Source organism: Tamandua tetradactyla, chromosome 2, assembly GCF_023851605.1.
Source record: "Tamandua tetradactyla isolate mTamTet1 chromosome 2, mTamTet1.pri, whole genome shotgun sequence".
Lineage (NCBI taxonomy): Eukaryota > Metazoa > Chordata > Mammalia > Pilosa > Myrmecophagidae > Tamandua > Tamandua tetradactyla.
In genome coordinates, this window is record NC_135328.1 from 8325634 (window position 1) to 8344469 (window position 18836).

The following is an 18836-nucleotide window of genomic DNA, read 5'->3' on the forward strand; positions in this document are numbered from 1 at the left end:
TTCCCTTCCTTTTCCTTTTCTCATGAATGATCCTCGTACAGAATGACTGTTCCTTCAAAAATTTCAAGTTGTTTTTAAATTTGTGGATTTTGACATTTCTAGAGAGATCATTGAGTCTCCTCCTTTTGGCTGTAAATATTTTTAATAGGAAGAGTAGAGCTTTCTGTCTTTGAGACAGTAGACTTCATCTCCCTTCATGGTAGATCATTTTTTGGTTAAAGGAAGCAGTTTACTTTGTTTCCTATTGTAGATGCTCATATGAGCAACCAGGGGCAAGGTCTCCATGGAAGGTGTGGCTTGAGATTGTCCCTCCAGCATATCTTCAAGAAAGCCTCAGCTTTTCATCTGTTTTAACCTAAAGCTGCTGTTGACAGTCAAAAAGTGGATAGAAAATAATTGGGGAAAATTCACACGTGGAAAGGGTATTGTAGCGAAAATTAAATTTCCCCCTTTTTGATGTTATGCATGAAGTAAAGATTTCGGAAGTATAATAAATGAATGGCATCAGTTCTAGAATGGGTGTGTGCCACAGGTCAGACAAATAATGACTCTCTGAGTTATTACAGGTATAAAGTTCTGTACTGAGCAGGGTTTGAGACTATACCTCCTCATTTGGATTTACTGCATACTTGATATAGACAAAATTAACATGATGCTATGGTTATATCATTGTCACTTCTACCCTTTTGCAATAGTAATTTAATGGGAAACAAATTATTAAAAACTAGATTTGGTTTTCTTTACTTGGGCTTGAGCCTGAATAATAATATGATTATTTTTCAGGTGTGTTTTAAACATTGTATTAAAATAAGTTAAATTATAAAATAATTGTTTTTAAGGTAAAGTAATATTCCTAATGAACATTAGTGTTAACATACTACTGTTAGAATGCAATTTTTTAATTAGAATTCCCAATTTTAGTTTTCATTAGGAAGGGTATTGTCTGGTATCAAATGAGTATATAGTTTAATGTAAACGAAGGTGTAAAGGAATGCAGAAATATATTAAAAGCAAAATTGTATTTCCTAAAATAGTAATTACACTAGCAATTAAAAGAACAGGATTGACTTGAACCAATAGTTTTATTTGTAATATGTGTATTTTATTACAGGCAGGTATAAGATGCAAAATATGTTTTTGATTTAAAGTTGTAGCTAAAAAAATCCTAATGAAAATTGTTACCCTAGTCATTCCTATAGTAATCTTAATTTTATTAGGAATTTTTCTACAATGTGTAGCCCTATTGTTCTCTAATACTTCTCTTTAAGAAAGCACTTATGTGAGGTATGTAACTGTGTGAATGAATCTTTATGATAGTGTATTAAATGAAAGACAAATATTATGATGCCTTACTTATATGGACTCACAGTAAATACAAACTTGGAGAATTCATAGCATAGGTTATCAGGTTAAGGCTTATTCTAAAGGTTCCTAAATTATAAGCTCTTACAGCAGTCACATCTATTCTGGAGTTATAACTGTTATTTCTAAATTCTGAGATGCTGAGCTATTTGTATATAAACTGGATGTTCCCTGCAACTTTGGGTATCTGTGTAACATCTGACACTCAGAGTTAGAGCTCTGAAGCTAGGAGAGTCAATATTACCATGTAGCAACTGTTTAAAAAGTTGAAAAAGTGATCAGACTTCAACTAGAGATATGAATGAAGTTCAACTGGGTAGGACTAAGTAAACCAGAATGCAAGGTAAAGGATGAAAACTCTGTATTTTAAAACTTCAACTTCTATGTGAGACCAAAAGAAGAGATGTTTATTTGGTGTAAAATTTATATTTTGGGTAGCACATTATTTAATTTAACTTGTATGATCAGTTTATTTGAACACTGTAATTACATGGAATCTTGAATAGGTAATGAGATCTTGTTGATTTGTACATGTTATTATGATGCCCCAATACATCCCAGAGTAACTTGGGCAGAGAATAAGAATATATTTGCAAAACCGCCTGTTGAGGCTGGGAAGAAAGGAGGTAATATTAAACTTCCCCACCTGAGAAATTCATGATAAACCAATTTAATAGGCTGAGCCCTCGATCTTGGGGCTCGCCCCTGTGAAACTTATCCCTGCAAAGGAAAAATAAAGCCTGTTTATAACTTGGCCTGAAAGTCACCCCCCATAGATCCTCTGTTGTTGCTCAGATGTGACCTCTCTCTCTGAGCCAACTTGCCAGGTGAACTCACTGCTCTCTCCACTGTGTAGGACGTGACTCCCAAGAGTGTAAATCTCCCTGTCAACATGGGATATGATTCCTGGGGATGAGCCAGGAGCTGGCATCATAGGATTGAGAAAGCGTTCTTGATCAAAAAGGGGAAGAGAGAAATGAGACAAAATAAGGTTTCGGTGGCTGAGAGATCTCAGACAGAGTGGAGAGGTTATCCTGCAGGTTATTCTTATGCATTATATAGATATCCCTTTGTAGTTTATGATGTATTGGAATGGCAAGCTAACTCTATTTCTCTCTTCCCCTTTTTGGTCAAGAAGACTTTCTAAATCCCTTGATACTAGGTTCTGCCTCATCCCCTGTAAGCCCTGTCCCTGCAAGGGAGAGGGTAGTGAGTTCACCTGCCAAACTAGTGTAGAGAGAGAGAGGTCACATCTGAACAACAAAAGAGCTCTCTGCTGGTGACTCTTAGGCATAATTATAAGTAGGCTTAGCTTCTCCTTTGCAGGAATAAGCTTCATGGGGTTGAGCCCCAAGATCAAGGGCTCATCGTATTGAATTGGTTGTCCCCAGTACTTGCAAGAATATCAGGAGTTCCCCAAATGGGGAAGTCGAATATTTCTTCCTCCTCCCCAGTCTCCCAAGTACTTTTTATTTTCTGCCCAAATTACTCTATGACATATCAGGGGATCACATTGACCTAGTACAAACCAACAAGACCTCATTCTCTTTCAAGATTCCATGTAATTATGATGTTCGCATAAACTGAGTGCTATCCAAAATATAAATTTTGCACCAAATAAGTATCTATCCCTTTGGTCTCACATAGAAACTGAAGTTTTAAAATATGGATGTTGTCATCCTTTACCTTGTTTTCTGGTTTACCTTAGTTCTGTCCAGATTGGCTTCATTCATATCTCTAATCAGTCTGATCACTTTTTCAACTTTTTTAACAGTTTCTGTATGGAGTAATGCTTACTTTCAAAGATTCATGCTCTAACTCTGAAATTCACTAATTCTTTACCTTGTTCTTGCCTCTTTAGTGGAAGATTTGGGGTCTCTGTCAAGGGACGTTATTATAGCCAAGATAATTGCAAAGACTTCTTCCTTGGATGTATGCCACTGTGATCAAGATGCCTGGTATTTCCACAGCTGTGAGGAGTCTGTTTTATTCCCCCAACTTTTTTATTTTAGAACTTTTCAGTTGGCCATCTAAAATTAGGGAAAGTTGGATGACAGTAAAATGAACATTTTTATGTCCATCACCAAGATCCATTCCTTCTCCATTCCTTCTCTCCTTCTACTCCCTCACTATACACATACATTTTTTTCCTGCTGATCCAGTTCCAAGTAAGTTGCATTGTCATAACATTTGATCTTTAAATATTTTAGCATATACTTCTCACGAATAAGGGCAATCACGTATATAATTATAGCACTATTCTCACACATAAGAATATCAACATTAATTTAGTAATATCCTCTAATATACAACCTGTATTTCGATTTCTCCAGTTCTTTCAAAGTTGTTGGTAACTGTTTTTTCTGTTTTGCTTTTCCAATTGGGATCCAGTTGTCACAGGTTGCATTTAGTTAGGCCTACATTTCTTTCTGTGTTTTTCTAATGTAGAAGAGTCCCTTGTCTCTTTTGATTTTTTGGTAACAGTAATTTTTTTAAGAGTTCCTACTGATTATTTTACATAGGTTTAGATTAAAAAACTTTGCCAAGAATACTAAATGGGTTATGTTACATATTTCTTTTTGTATTATGTTAATGGCGCTCAATGTTAGGTTGTCCCATTTTTTGAGATATCTTTGATCAGTTCGTTAAGGCAATGACTTACTGTGGGTACACTCTTAACATTCTCTTTTTAGAACGTTTCATGAAAAGAATCACTAGTGATGGCTTTGGACATTTCCCAAATTAAAAAAACAAAAAAAGAGGAAAGTAATTAGAGGGCTCTGGTTTTAAGGATCCAGAAGAAGTATCTGAAGGTCCTCAACAGGGTGAGGCAGCAGCGTGTGTTTAGTAATTGGGCTGTTTATTGGCACGTTCTCCAGGAACTGTATTCTAAGGTGTGTCTGTGAAGTAATGGCTGATCTTTAATTCCTGTGAGTGTATGTTGTACTGAGCATAGTAGTCATTTTTGGAAGCTTTGCTCATCACTTTCTTGAAATCCTCTTAGAATTTGCCTCAGAATCTGAGCTTATTTTTTTTTTAATATCCTCAGTGGTGACTCATATTTATCCTGTGAGGGTGAATTTAATTTTTGTAAATAGCAAAAGTGCTTTCTGTGCCAAATCTGATTAATCAGGTCATACTATTTCAGGAAGAAGAAAAGTATGACAACAAAAATAAGTAATTTTCTTAAGAGGCTTATGTAATGTCAAACATTTCACTAATGCCCTGGACAGTGGACAGCGTTATTGAATTTAGTGCAGTGCTTCCTAAGGTGACTCCTTAAATGCTAGCCCTCATTCAGTGCTCTGAAGTCCTGTATACTCACCGACATAGACTTATGCACATGCATGCACACTTTGAAAAGTCTCATTCACTTATGCATTGAAATATAATTCAGTGGTCACTTCTTAATGTATAATTAGGGTGTTTTGGGTGTTACCATTCATTAAGGAAATATTTTTCGACTTTGCTGTGTGCAGGGCATTTTGGTAGTTGCTGTGGAGGAAACAGATATATGGGAAACTCATAGAGAATGCTCCTAGGAATTGACCATCTAAAATCTCATAGATTAAACGTGTGTACAGGTATCATAGCTGCACTATTGTTACTTAAAGTTGTAGGGGTAGAATAGGAATAAGTCCATTTAAAGCTAGCAGTTGTAAGTTTAGAGAAAATAGTTTGGATTCTGTCAGCTACCATGAAGGAAGAATCAACAGATCTTAGTCTATAAGGCTACAAGATGGATCCCCAGCTAAGTCTCTGTCTGTGTCTCCTGCTGCTCCCTTGCTCGTGCACTGTGTCCAGCCACATTTATTCACTTAATTCAGCGAAGGTTAAGCCATGCAGTGATATAGACACTGGGAATAAGAAAAGATCGCTGCCCCTATGCAATGTACATTCTAGCATAGGGAAACAATAAACATAGCACATGATAAATTTTGTATTGTGGTAGTTTATAGTATGGGTTAAATAGTACAAGCTTAGTTTCAGTAGTACACAAACATTCTACCCCTAATCATCTCCATCCCTCTCTCTGTATATTGTTACTGTTACCGATTACATGTTTGTATGTAGTATGTCTGTTAGCATAGATTTATAATTATTACTTTATACATTTTAAATAGGGAAGAGAGAGTTTTCCAACCTAAAAGTATCATAATACTGGTTTTTAAAATTTACTTATGTAGTTACCTTTACCAGTTCTCTATATTTTTCATTTGGCTTCAAGTTACTCTGTAGAATCCTTTCTGCCCTTCAGCATTTCTTTTAGGGATGGTCCAGTAATGAACTGCCTCAGCTTTTGTTTTCTGGAAATGTCTTTTTTTCTCTTTCATTCTTGAAGAAGTTTGCTGGTTAAAAAATTCTCTTTTTCTTTGAGTACTTCTGGTATGTAGCCCTCTGACTCTTGCTTTCATGGGTTCTAATGAAACATCTGCTGTTAATTTTATTGAGGATTCCTTGTACGTGACAAGTTGCTTCTCTTTTGCTTCTTTCAAGATTCTCTTTGTTTATTTGTATTTGTTTTGTATTTGTTTTTCAACAATTCGATTATAATGTGTCTTGGTGGGGATCTCTGAATTTATCCTACTTGACGTTCATTGAGCATGGATGTCTATATTCATGCTGTTCATTGAATTTGGAAATTTTTGGACATTATTTCTTTATCATTATTTTCTGTCTCTTTCTCTCCACCTCTTCAGGGAGTCTCATGTTGCATGTATTGTAATGCTAGGTGATATCCCACATGTCTGTCGGGCTCTGTTTACTCTTCTTCATTTTTTTTCTTTCTGCTTCTCGGACTGTATACTTTCAGTTGTCGTATATTAGAGATTACTTATTCTTTCTCTGTCTGCTCGAACGTGCTGTTAAACCCTTCTCATGAATTTTTCATTTCAGCTTTTGTTCTTTTGAAATGCAGAATTTGTACCTGGCTCCTTTTTATAGTTTATGTACTTTATTGACATTCCCTATTTGTTCATATATTGTTCTGTTTATTTCGATTCATTCTTTGTCCATGGTTTCCTTTTGTTAATTGAACATATTTAGGAGACTTGTAGAATAGCTTATCCTACTGGTTGTGTTGTATACTTCTTTTTATACATTGTTAGATTCTATATTTTAATATTGTGTGGTGAGATATTGGTCTGTAATTTTGTTTCTTAGTAATATCTTTGTATGGTGTTTGTATTAGGGTAATGCTAGCATACAGAACTTTAAGATTGTTCAGTAGGAATTGTTTAGTCTGAATAACAGAGAGAAAAATATAACCTGTAAGTAAATGAACAGAGCCTCATGGGCTTATGGAATGATACTGAAAGATTGAACGTTTGTGCCACAGGGTCCCAGAATATGTAAATAAATAAGTGGTAATAAGTAAATAAGTGTGATGGAGGGAAAAAAATTAATAAATAGTGCCTGTAAATTTCCTAAATTTGGTAAATGATATAAACCTACAGAAGCAGAAAGAAGGAAGTAATAAAGGGAAAAGCAGAAATCTGTGAAATTGAAAACAAAAATAGAAAATCAGTAATGCAAAAATCTGGTTCTTTGAAAAGATCAGTAAACTGTATATGCCTCTAATGAAACTGAGAACAAAACAAAGAAAGAATACATATATTACCAATATCAGGAGTGAAAGGATATCACTATGAGTCTATAGATATTAAAAAATTAATAAGGGGATTCTTTGAAAAACTTCATGCACATGATTTCAGCAGCTTGAATGAAATTGACCATTCCTTGAAAACCACCAGCTACCAAAACTTAACAAAGATAAAACAGATATCCTTAATAGTTCTATAACTATTGAAGAACTTGAATGAGTAGTTAAAAACCTTTTAAGAACAAAAACACCATGCCCAAATGATTTCGTTGGTGAATTCTGCCATTTAAAGAAGAGAGAATGCCAGTTCTACACTTTTTCACAAAATAGAAGAGATAGGAACACTTCCAAGCTAATTAACGAGACCAGAATTTCTCTGACACTAAAACCAGACTAATAAAGTACAAGAAAATTATAGATCAGTATCCCTTATGAAGGCAAATGTAGACATTCTCAACAATTCTTGAAACTTCCTCAAATTAAGGGCATTTGTAAGAAATGCCCTTACCTCATACTTAATGGTGAAAGACTAAATGCTTCCTCTTAAGATCAGAAACAAAGCAAGAATGTTATCTATCTTTCCTCCTATTAGCATCATGCTAGAATTCCTAACCAGTTCATTGAGATAAGAAAAGCTAATAATAGGCATAGTGAGGAGAAGGAAGAAACAGATCTCTTTGTTCCTGTTGGTAGAAGACAGGATTATTTTTGTAGAAAATCCCATGGAATGTAGAAAAAAGTCCCCCTTAAACTAGTAAGTGGATTTAGCAAGACTTTACAATACAAGGTAAACACACACAATTATATTTCTATATAGTGCCAGTTAAGAATTGGGAAGAGAAATTTATAAAACTTTGCATTAGCTCCCCCCAAATGAAATACTTGTCAGCTGATGAAGTATGTACCAGATCTGTGTTGAAAACTGTGAAAAACTAATCAAAGACATCAACAAAAATCTAAATAAATGCAGAGGCATACAGTGTTCCTAGATTGGAAGAGTCGTCATAACTATGATGTGTCATTTCTCCCCAAGCTGATTTGTAGGTTTGGTGTAATTCCAGTCAAAGTCCAGTGTATTTTTTGTAGTTATAAAGAAGCCGATTCTAAAATTCATATGAAAGGGCAAAAGAACTAGGATAGTTAACACAGTTTTGAAAAAGTGAAATAAATGGGAAGGAATCACAAAGACTTCCTGTGGAATTAGGAAGACAGTGTGGTTATGATGAAGGAGTAGGCGCACAGACCATTGGAATGGACTAGAGCCCACAAAGAGACCTATACTAATATGGCCATTTGTATTGGACAAAGATGTACCATCAATTAAATGATGAAAATAGTCTTTTCAATAAATGATGTTGGAAAATCGGGCTTTCATATGCAAAAAATAAAAATAACCGAACAACAAAAACAACTTGAATCTCATAATTTGTACACGCACTAACTCAAAATGGGTCATAAATTCAGATGTAAAATATAGTATTATGAAAGTTTTTGAAACTTCATGAAGATAGAGACTATCTCTCATGTTTCCCTGGGTTTAAGACCTTGGGGTTTGGTCCATTGTAGACACTCAGTATTGTTGAATGTGTGAATTACTGCTCCTGGAGAAGTAGAATGGGATTAATTTGAGAGTGATTACACAATGTAGATTAGAGAATTAATATTGTAGCCACATTTTATTTATATTTTATTTACTTCAAATGCATGTTTCCTTTCATTAAAATTAGATTAACAGGGTGGTGCAATAGTGGCTCAGAGGCAGAATTCTCGCCTGCCATGCCGGAGACCCAGGTTTGGTTTCTGGTGCCTGCCCATGTAAAAAAAAGAAAGTTAGATTAAGGCCCATCCTGATTCAGTTTGACCACACCTTAACCAATAGAACATCTTCAAAGGTTCTGTTTACAACTGGGTTCACACCACAGGAACACAGATTAAGAACTTATTTTTTGAGGTACATCGTTCAGTTTTTCACAGGTCATATTTTTCTTATCATAAAAATCTTTTTATCCCTGGTAATATTCTTCACTCTAGTAATTTATATAGCCATGCCAGATTTCTTTTGTAGAGTTAACAGGATCTTTCTCTTTTGTTTTTTAATGAGCCTCCATGTATTTATCAATCAAGTTCTGTAATTACAAGCTCAATGCCAATATTTTTATATATAGCCCCATCAATTTAACCGCCCAGTTTGAAGCAAGCCTTAGACATGATATGATTTCATCTGGAAACATTCCATTAGGTATCTTCTTAATAGAAAGTTTTTAAATCAACATAACTATAATACTGCTATCATACTTGAAATAATTAGCAAAAAAGTTTATATCTCTTTTTCCATCCTTTTATTCTTAACCTGCTTGTATCTTTGAATTTACAGTATGTTTCTAATAGACAGCTTTATACTTGGGTCTTACTTTTTTATTCTGTCTTCTAGTCACTCCCTTTTAATCGGGCTATTGAGATTACTCACATTTAATGTGATTGATTTTATTGTTAGGTTTACATCTCTTATTTTCTTGTTTGTTTCCATTAGTTATATTTTTTCGTTCCCTTTTCTTTTCTTTGCCCCCTTAGTTTGGATTAATTGAATATTTTTTGTGATTCTGTTTTGTCTCCTTCATTGGCTATTAGCTATTTTAGCCTATAAAAAACTAATGAAATGCAGTATACCAGGACTGGTTTTTAACAACAGGAGTTTACTGGTTTCCAAGTTTCCAGTACTGAGGCCATGAAAATAACAAATCTAGGCATCATCAAGATGATACCTTCTTCCTGAAGACAGACTGCCGTCAATCCTGGACTCCACTGTCACATGGCAGGGCACATGATGACATCTGCAGATCTCTCCCTGTCTTCTAGGTTCCATTGCTTCCAGCTTCTGGCTTCAGTGATTTCCTCTCTGTGGCTCTCTCTCTCTCTCTCTCTCTCTCTCTCTCTCTCTCTCTCTCTCTCTCTCTCTCTCTCTCTTGTCTCTCCTCCAGTATCTGTCTCTCTGCCTTCTGTTCTGTTTCTCTGAATTTCATCCTCTTATGAAGGACTCCAGTAAGAGGATTAAGACCCATCTGGAATTCGCCTCAACTGAAATAACCTAATCAAAACGACTCCCACAGGAGTGGATTAGGTTTAAGAACATAATCCTCTGGGGTCCATAAAACCTCCAAACCATCACATTAGCTGTTATTCTTCTTTATTTTATTTATTGCTTTAGAGTTTGAACTGTACATCCTTTTTTTTTTTTTGAGAAGAAAAATCATAATTTTGTATCAGTTAGGTTCAGTTGTCAACTTGGCCAGGTGAGCATACCTAGTTTTGTTGCTGCGGACATAAGCCAATGGTACGTGAACCTCATCTGTTGCTAATTACATCTGCAGTCAGCTAGGAGACATTTCTGCTGCAATGAGTGATGTTTGACTTAATTGGCTGGTGCTTAAATGAGAGAACGCAGTGTAGCACAGCCTAAGCAGCTCGGCATTCCTCATCTCAGCACTAGCAGCTCAGCCCAGGCCTTTGGAGATGCAGAAAGAAGTCACCCCAGGGAAAGTTGTTGGAACCCAGGGGCCTGGAGAGAAGATCAGCAGAGACCATTTTGTGCCTACCACATAAGAAAGAACCTCAGTGGAAAGTTAGCTGCCTTTCCTCTGAAGAACCAACAAAATAAATCCCCTTTTATTAAAAGCCAATCTGTCTCTGGTGTGTTGCATTCCCGCAGCTAGCAAACTAGAACAATTATTTTCATAGATTTAGAAAAATCATCTGACAAAGTTCAACACTTATTCATGACAAAAACTTCAAGAATACTAAGAATATAAGGGAAATATCTGAATCTACAAGATAATTTATAAGAACATATATAGATTATAATGTATCTAAAAGAATAGTAATAATAAAACAGAGTAAACATCTTATTTAATGTGAAATATTGAAAAACTTCCTCTTAAAATTGGAATTGAGGCAAGGATGTCCACCATTAACATTTCATTCACCATTGCACTGGAGAGCTAGCCAGTAAAATAAAGCAGGGGGAAAAAACAGTAATTCAAAAGAAATAAAATCATGATTATGCACAGACACAGTTATCAACCTAGGAAAATGTAAAAGAAACATGAAAACAGCTATAATTAACAAATGAAGTTAGCAAGGCTTCTGGATATATGTTCAGTCTACAAAATTGATTTCATTCCAGCAACAAAATAACAAGAAGAAATGAAACAGAACAAATGATGCCATTACAGTACCATTAAAAAACATCAAATATCTAGGAATGAATATATCAAAAGACGCTCAAGCCTTTATACTGGAAACCACAAATCCTTATTAGAGATGAATACAGGAATAATTTATGTTCATTAGATAATACGGTATGGGAAGGTATAGTATTCCCAAGATGTTGATTTTCCCCCAAAATATATATAGGTTTAATGCAATCACAATAAAAATCCAAGCAGTTCTCCCACTCCCCCAACACACACAGGAAGGGATAAAAAATCTGGCAATTAGACTTTTAGTCATGACATTTTGAAAATTCTGATGGACTTTTTTTTTTAACTTTTTTATTGTATAGTATGACATATATACAAAGCAAAGAAATGAAAAAGCAGTAGTTTTCAAAGCGCTCAAGTGCTTTGGACAGATCCCAGAGTTTGTCATGCGCTACCATATGATCCTCTCAGATTTCTCCTTCTAGCTCCAGAATATATGAGGCTTGAAGGCTTAAATATTTTTTTTATCGTCACAATCAACTTTTTTTCCTTTTTGTGTGTGAAAAATAGCATATATACATATGTATATAATCATATTCATTTGTTAAATCTTGTCTTCTCTGTATAACTTCACCATCACCTTTGATCTTTTTGCCCTTCTCTTTAGGGGTGTTTGGGCTATGGCCATTCTAATTTTTTCATGTTGGAAGGGGCTGTCACTAATATGGGGGTAGGGAGATGGAACTATCTTATGTTCTGGAGAGGCTGAGCCCTTTAGGTTTCAGGACTTATCTGGACCAGGGACCCATCTAGAGGTTTCAGGTTTCTGGAAAGTCACAGTAGTACATACAGCCCTTGTAAAATCTTATATATTGCTCTAGGTGTTCCTTAGGATTGGCTGGAATGGTCCTGGTTAGTGTCTGGCAGGTTATGATAGGTAGCAAGGTCTAACTGATGCTTGCATAAGAGCATCCTCCAGAGTAGCCTCTTGACTCTTATTTGAACTCTCTCTGCCACTGATGCACTTCTTTTCCCCCTTTTGTTCAAGATGGAATTATTGATCCTACAGTACCAGGGCTGAATTCATCCCTAGGAGTCCTCGCCTACATCACCAGGGAGACTTTCACCCCTGAATGTCATGTCCCATGTAGGTGGATTGTACATGTTTAACTTATGACAGTCCACCATTAAATTATATACCAGTTCACATATATTTTTAAGGACATTGTAGTAATTACTTCCCTTTTGTTCTTCTCTGAACTTTGCTCTCTTTGCAATACATTTTACTTTTACATATTATAAATCTATACTGCATTGTTAATTATTTTTAGGAGCCTTATGTATTTATCTATCAAATTACTTCCAGTGCTCTTCACTTCTTTGTATAGATCCATTTTTTCCTTCTCAAGAAAAATGTTTCCATTAACATTTCTGAAGAGCAGGTTTACTGACAGTGCACTCTTTCAGTTTTGCATTGCAGAAAAGTCTTTATTTTACCTCCATATTTGAAAAATATTTCTTCTGGACATTGAGTTTTGGATTAGCATTTGTTTTTCCTTTAGTACTTTAAAGGTATTGCTCCGCTGTCTTCATTTTTTTTTTACATGGGCAGTCACTGGTAGTTGAACCCGGGTCTCCTGCATGGCAGGAGAGAACTCTGCTACTGAGCCACCGTGGCCTGCCCTCCACTCTCTTCTTAATGGCATTTTTTTTACAAAAAATTCGCTGACATTCTTATCTGTCTATAATATATTTTTTTCCTGTGGCTGCATTTAAGACTTTCTCCTTATCACTCGTTTTAAGAAATTTGAATTATGATGTACCTTGGTGTACTTTTCTTCATGATTCAAATTTTTGTTTGGGGTTTGCTGAACTTTAATCTTTACTCTATTCAAGTGGTTCTTTCCCTGGTCACAGGCATTTTCCTTGCATGAGTTTATGTGTGTGCTGAATACTCAAGGGTACATGCTTCAGTGTTTTGGAGTTTTATTTCTGTCTGCAAACTCTAGTAGCCGTGGTCTCTGTGGACTTCGAGCCCCTTCTTTTCTACTGAGAAAGTCCACTAGGCTCAGCCTGTGTTCCCTTACTTGTGCCAAGCCTGGTAACTGTTCCAAGGCTGTAAGGCGGGGCATTCCTGGGGCTCATCTCATTTGTTTTCCATTTGTTGGTGATCACTGTCCTTTGTTGTCTCATGCCCAGTGATTTGAAAACAGTTTCTTGGATGATTCACGCTGGAAGGTAAATCTAGTCTTTGCTTCTCTCTCTTGGTTGGAAATGAAAGTACTGTTTCCTTAAATGAATAAATCTGCATCTATCTTTCAGTTGCATTACTTCTGTCAAATGACTGACAGCTTAATCAGGAAAGTTCTCTTTTAATACATTCAGACTGATTATTGCTGTTTTTCCATTTATTCAAGTTCTTACCAAACTATTTCCATGATTTATTACCCACAAAGGTGAAATCAAACTTAAAAGTGACAATCTTAAAAGGTATTTGGCATTAGTAATTTGAAGGACTACACTTCCTTCGAAATAGACTTAACAGTTTTCACTCTATTACTTGTCACTCAGAGGCAAGTATTATCTGCCAAAATTGATGGATCTCAAAAAGATAAAAAAAATCCTTTGCTAATGTTCAGGTTTTATGCCCTTACTGTGTATGTGAAGTGCCATGACGTGTTTTAAAATAAGTTTTTGCCATATATACAATTACAGTGCGAAATTAGAATGTGTTTTTATACTAATCTGCCTTGGACCTTTCCTTTTGTTTATTTTTTCATTTAAAACTTGGACTTTGTGAATATATTCCAAGACCTCTATGATCACTAGTTATGAAAACCTTTTGTGGCAGCGATACTGTGTGGTCCTGTTGCATTAGTCAGTTACCAGCATTCAGTTTTTCTCTTTCTGTGTTTTAAAATTTAGCTCACAGAACATTAGAGGCCAAAGATAATTTTGATATTTTTAAGAAAAGGAAAATGTGTAAACATTAATAATATATGATTGGAAATACACAATAGTAATGAAAGGTAATTTTTATTTATTTCAAACTTGAATTCATTTGGTAATTGAAGGATTTCTTAAAAGTGGTTGCTTATGTTGTCTCATGTCAATTGATTTTATTTCAAACAGTAGGGAAATATTAGTCCCAATAAGTAATTACTGTTAATGGTTTGTTTAGCTTTTTAAAATTTATCTACCAATGTATAAATATATACATATATAAATTTTCCTCCGAAGTATGATCATATTATACATTCCCTTTTGTAACTTAATTTTTAAAAAAATTTAATGGTGTATCTTAAAATATCTTTCCTTATTGTCCTTATTTATGACTCTAATGTAATGGGAAAATTTCCAATGTTTCACCATAAAGCGTTCTTTTGGCTTTAGTTTGAGATACATGTCCTTAATCATGTTAAGGAAATATCTTAACATACTGATAATTTTGAATTTTTCATACTTGAATTATTTAGATAGATTTTTATTTTGAGAAGTCTAGCTTTCCTGGAATAAACCACATTTGGTCATCATATATTATCCTTTCAAGCTTAGTGGTACTTCTAGATTCTGTACATATATATATCTATATATGTATATATTTATTTTTTGAACTGGCAATCACCAGGAATCGAACCCGGGTCTCTGGCATGGTGGGCGCGAACTCGGCCACTGAGCCACCATGTCCTGCCCCGCTTTTATTTTTTAAAGGTATTTTTGTGTCAGTTTTTATAGATGAGATCAGTTCGAGGTTTATTTTAATTTTGTTTTGTATGTTATCTTGTCAGATGTTGGTAACAGTTAAATATTAGCATCTTAAAAAGAATTTGAAAGGCTAACTATTTGGTCTCTGGAACATTTGAAATAATACTGGAATTACCACTTCCTCTCTGGAGTTTTATATTAAATTTACCTGTGTGTCCTTATCTATTTTGACTTTTTAAACTCCTTTTATTAATTTGTAACTCTTGGAAATAAAGTTTACCCAGATTTTCAAATATATTAACACAAACTTGAATATAGTGTTTTCTTACAATTCTTTTTAATTCCTTTTCTCTTTTGGCTATTTATTAATGCCTTCATTTGTGTTTTTCCTTTCTTCCTTTTTTCCTGATTTGCTTCTTCAAAGAACCAGGTCTTGGATGTACTTGTATAATTTAAATTCCAGTGTTTTTCTCTTTTTTAAAGTGTTACTTTCTGCTTATATGATTGTTAGTTTTAACTTTTCTTTGCCTCAGTTGTCCATTGCTCTTTTCTTAACTTAATGATTCATGTATTTAATCAACTTATCTTCATTCTGAGTAAGAAACAGTTTAATAGTATATTTTAACTAATTTTATCTGCTTACCATTCATTTTCGTCTAGCACTTTTATTGTTTTCTAGACTTTTGTTTTTATTTTTAAAAGCTTTATTCTAAGAATTGTTTTAAATAGTTTTCCTCTGGATTTTTTTTTCCTTTCTAATGTATTTTTGAGTACTATTAACTAATAATTTCTAGTTCTATTATGAAATGTTCAGATAATATTTTTGGTAGCATTACTTTAGAAAATAATGACAATTTCTTTTTTTGTGTAATGTTTGCATTGGCTAATTTTTGTAAATCCAGGCCATAGGTCTTTGAAAAGAAGCTTTCCTTTCCATTTGTAGGGATTAGAAATAACTTATACATTTTACCTTATTAATTATTTTAGTTTTTGTTTTTTATCTATTTGATCTGTCAAATTTTGAAAGAGTATATTAAAATATTTACTATTGTATTTCTGTCAGTTTCATGTATTTCTGTTAGATTTTCTTATGTATTTCAACTCCATGTTTTATGGTACTTAAAATGGTCATATCTTCATTATGGCTTATGTCCTTCCTTATTATGACATGTCCCTTTCTTTCCATTAAATGTTTTTATCTTGAATTCTGTCCTACCTGAGTTTTTAAATCTTATCTGATTTATGAACCCCTAATTTACTTAATCATCATTTGCCTGATTTATCTTTACCAGCCTTTTATTTTATACCGTTTGAGTTATTTTGTTGTAAGTGTGCGTCTTATTAGATGTTATACAGAGTTTTGCGTATGTTACGCAATCTTTTTTCTATTTCTTCTAAGATGTCATTTTATCCTATTTTCACATTCTCTACTTTAGGAAGAACCATACATTAAATATTATATAGGCCCAGTTTTCTTCAGACTTATTTCTTATCCTATGCCTTCTAAAAGATACTGCTCTTGATTCTTATCGGTGTGTATTTTGCCAGGCTTTGTTACTATGGTATGATGTGTGGGTTCAGTAATTCTTTATGTTTTTATGTGTATATAATATAAAGATACTTCTTGTTTTGTTAAACCTTTATGTTTTATTACTTACATTTTTTTAGGTGTGACACTTGCAGAGTCAGTCAGAAATGTTCGTTGAGTTTCTTAAAAATTGTTTTCTTTTTGTTTCCTATTTTTTAGAAAAGAATCCAAAACAATTTTATTAAAGCTGCATTATTCTGTAGAGAAAGATAGGCTACGTTTTAAAGTTTTATATAATAATAATTTATATATACAATATTCATTTTCATTGAGTAGTAAACTTTATTTGAAACTACATTGGCAGTTATTAAGATGTTGAAGATAATTGTGTTTTTAATTCTGCTGATTCCTTAATTTTTTCCAAATTTTGTGAATATAAATAAGCTTATAAGAGCTAGCATTAACTTATGGGGGTATATAAAAGAAATTTATATTTGATATTGGCTTGGGCTAGTATTTTTGCCCTTGCGTGGAAAACTTATTTAAAACTTGTTTAAAGTATGAAGCTGTGCTTTAGGAAGCTATTTTGGTACTAGTCTCAAAGGACTAATAGCTATTCCTTTCACCCTAAGGAAACTAGGTCGCTGGCTTTTGGCATATCTCCTCCTTGATAGGAGGTTTTTTAATTTTTTCTGCTTTACTGTGTTGTCTAGAAATAGTGCTGCAAAGTCAGCACGGCCACTTTTCATTCTGTGAACACAATTTCCTGTGCCCCAAACTTAATTTATTCCTTGACCTATTAATAATTACAATTTGTCGCTAACATTTCAGAGGCAGGGGAGGTGTCTGGGAGTGATCATGGCCATTCTGTAAGTTGATAAGTTATAGGCTTTCTGTTCACTAAATATTATTGAATTAAATCAGTTGATTTTTTTCTAAATTTTTTGTATTTTTGAGGATTTTTAGGAGATACATTCAGAAATTATGTTTACATGATTAGCTTTCTTTGGATGATGTGTGTTTAGTCCATTGGTGTTCTGTTTCTGTTGATTTTTTGTTGTTGTTTGTTTGATATAAGCGTAGTTTCAGTGCATTCTGGAGACAAAATATTCCCATTTTGGGAAGCCTGTGAAAACTGTTCCCTACTCTGTGTGAAGCAGACTTTGGAAGGGCTTCATGTGCTCACTTTTTGATCCTTGGAGTGAATATGAATGACACAGGTTATCTTTCATAAACTCTCCTTTCACACTTCTGAGAAAAGGGGAAAGTAGGTTATGATTGAGAAGCTAGTTGTGTTTTGGGACTGCACAAATTAAAGCTATGAAAAGAACCAGTTATTAATAAAATCAGCCAGATCCTTTTTAAATGCAAAAAAATAAACCCTGAATCAATGATTGCCCGGTAAGTAGAGCAGATACCCCCTCCCAATTCCTATTATTCAGGACACATTATAATTTTATTTTGTTGTGTTATGATTTGCCTTATGTAAAGATATATACATGAAAGTTATTTTTGGTGAGTTTAAAAAACATTTCAGCTGAATTATAAAAACGTTGAGGGTTTAAATACTTGGGTTTGGTACCTTTATTTTGTGCAACCTTACGTTTAATATTTCTTATGCCAGTTATTGCAGAAATCTAAATTGCTGTTCAAATATGTGAAATATGGCACATTAGTTATAAAACTATTCTCACGTAGAAACCTTAACCAAAACTTATATACTCATCAGTCCTTTTGCAATGCAGATATTAGAGGTAAAGGGCAGCATCCAGGAAAATAACTTTGGTTTTCTTGGCACTTGTACTAATTGATAAGAAGTTTCACCCAACTGTTTTTTTTTGTTCTCCCCCATACCTGGACCCTTCTTTCCAGGTTTGGATGTTAACTAAGGTATCTGCTGAGGAGTTTGAGTTTGAAGCAAATGAGAGTCAGAGGCAGGGCAGGTTGAGGTTTCCTTCTGAGGGTGGGTGGTGATGGTGCAGTGCCCACAACCAGGGCCAGCAGTCCTGCAGCAGGGTGGGCCTGTTGACAGCAGGTCATTCTGAGAGGCAGGCTTCTCTGTATGATTTGGGGCTGTGATCCTGGTTCATGGTGTCTCTTGGTTCTTACCTGTTTGTTTTTTTTTTTTATCGTGACATATATATGCAAAAAAAGTGATCAATTTCAAAGTACATTTTAACAAGTAATTATAGGAAAAATTTCAGATTATGGTGTGAGTTATACAGTTCCACAATTTTAGGCATTTCCTTCTAACTTCTCTAAATACACTGGAGACTTACAAAGAAATATCAGTATGATGATTTAATAGTCATACTCATTTATTAAATCCTGTCTTCTCTTTTACAACTTTTCCCTCTCTTTTGATTCTTCTCCCAGTCTTTAGGGATATTTGTGCAATGACCATTGTAACTTCTTCAGGTTAAAAAGGGGTGCCAGCATTATG

General features: G+C 34.3%; 1 protein-coding gene across 2 annotated transcripts in view; it reads left to right on the forward strand.

Moving 5' to 3' along the window:
- The window catches only part of AUH (AU RNA binding methylglutaconyl-CoA hydratase), a 209215-nt gene that overhangs the window by 116686 nt on the left and 73693 nt on the right, over positions 1-18836 (forward strand). Inside the window, exon 7 of one of the 2 annotated variants that reach the window (XM_077139479.1) lies at positions 3224-5608. The exons of the other annotated variant lie outside the window; for it this stretch is intronic. Coding sequence (XP_076995594.1) covers positions 3224-3396 — 173 coding nt within the window. The 3' untranslated portion in view covers positions 3397-5608. Of the gene's footprint in view, positions 1-3223; positions 5609-18836 lie in introns of those variants that run through there. 2 annotated transcript variants of the gene reach the window in all.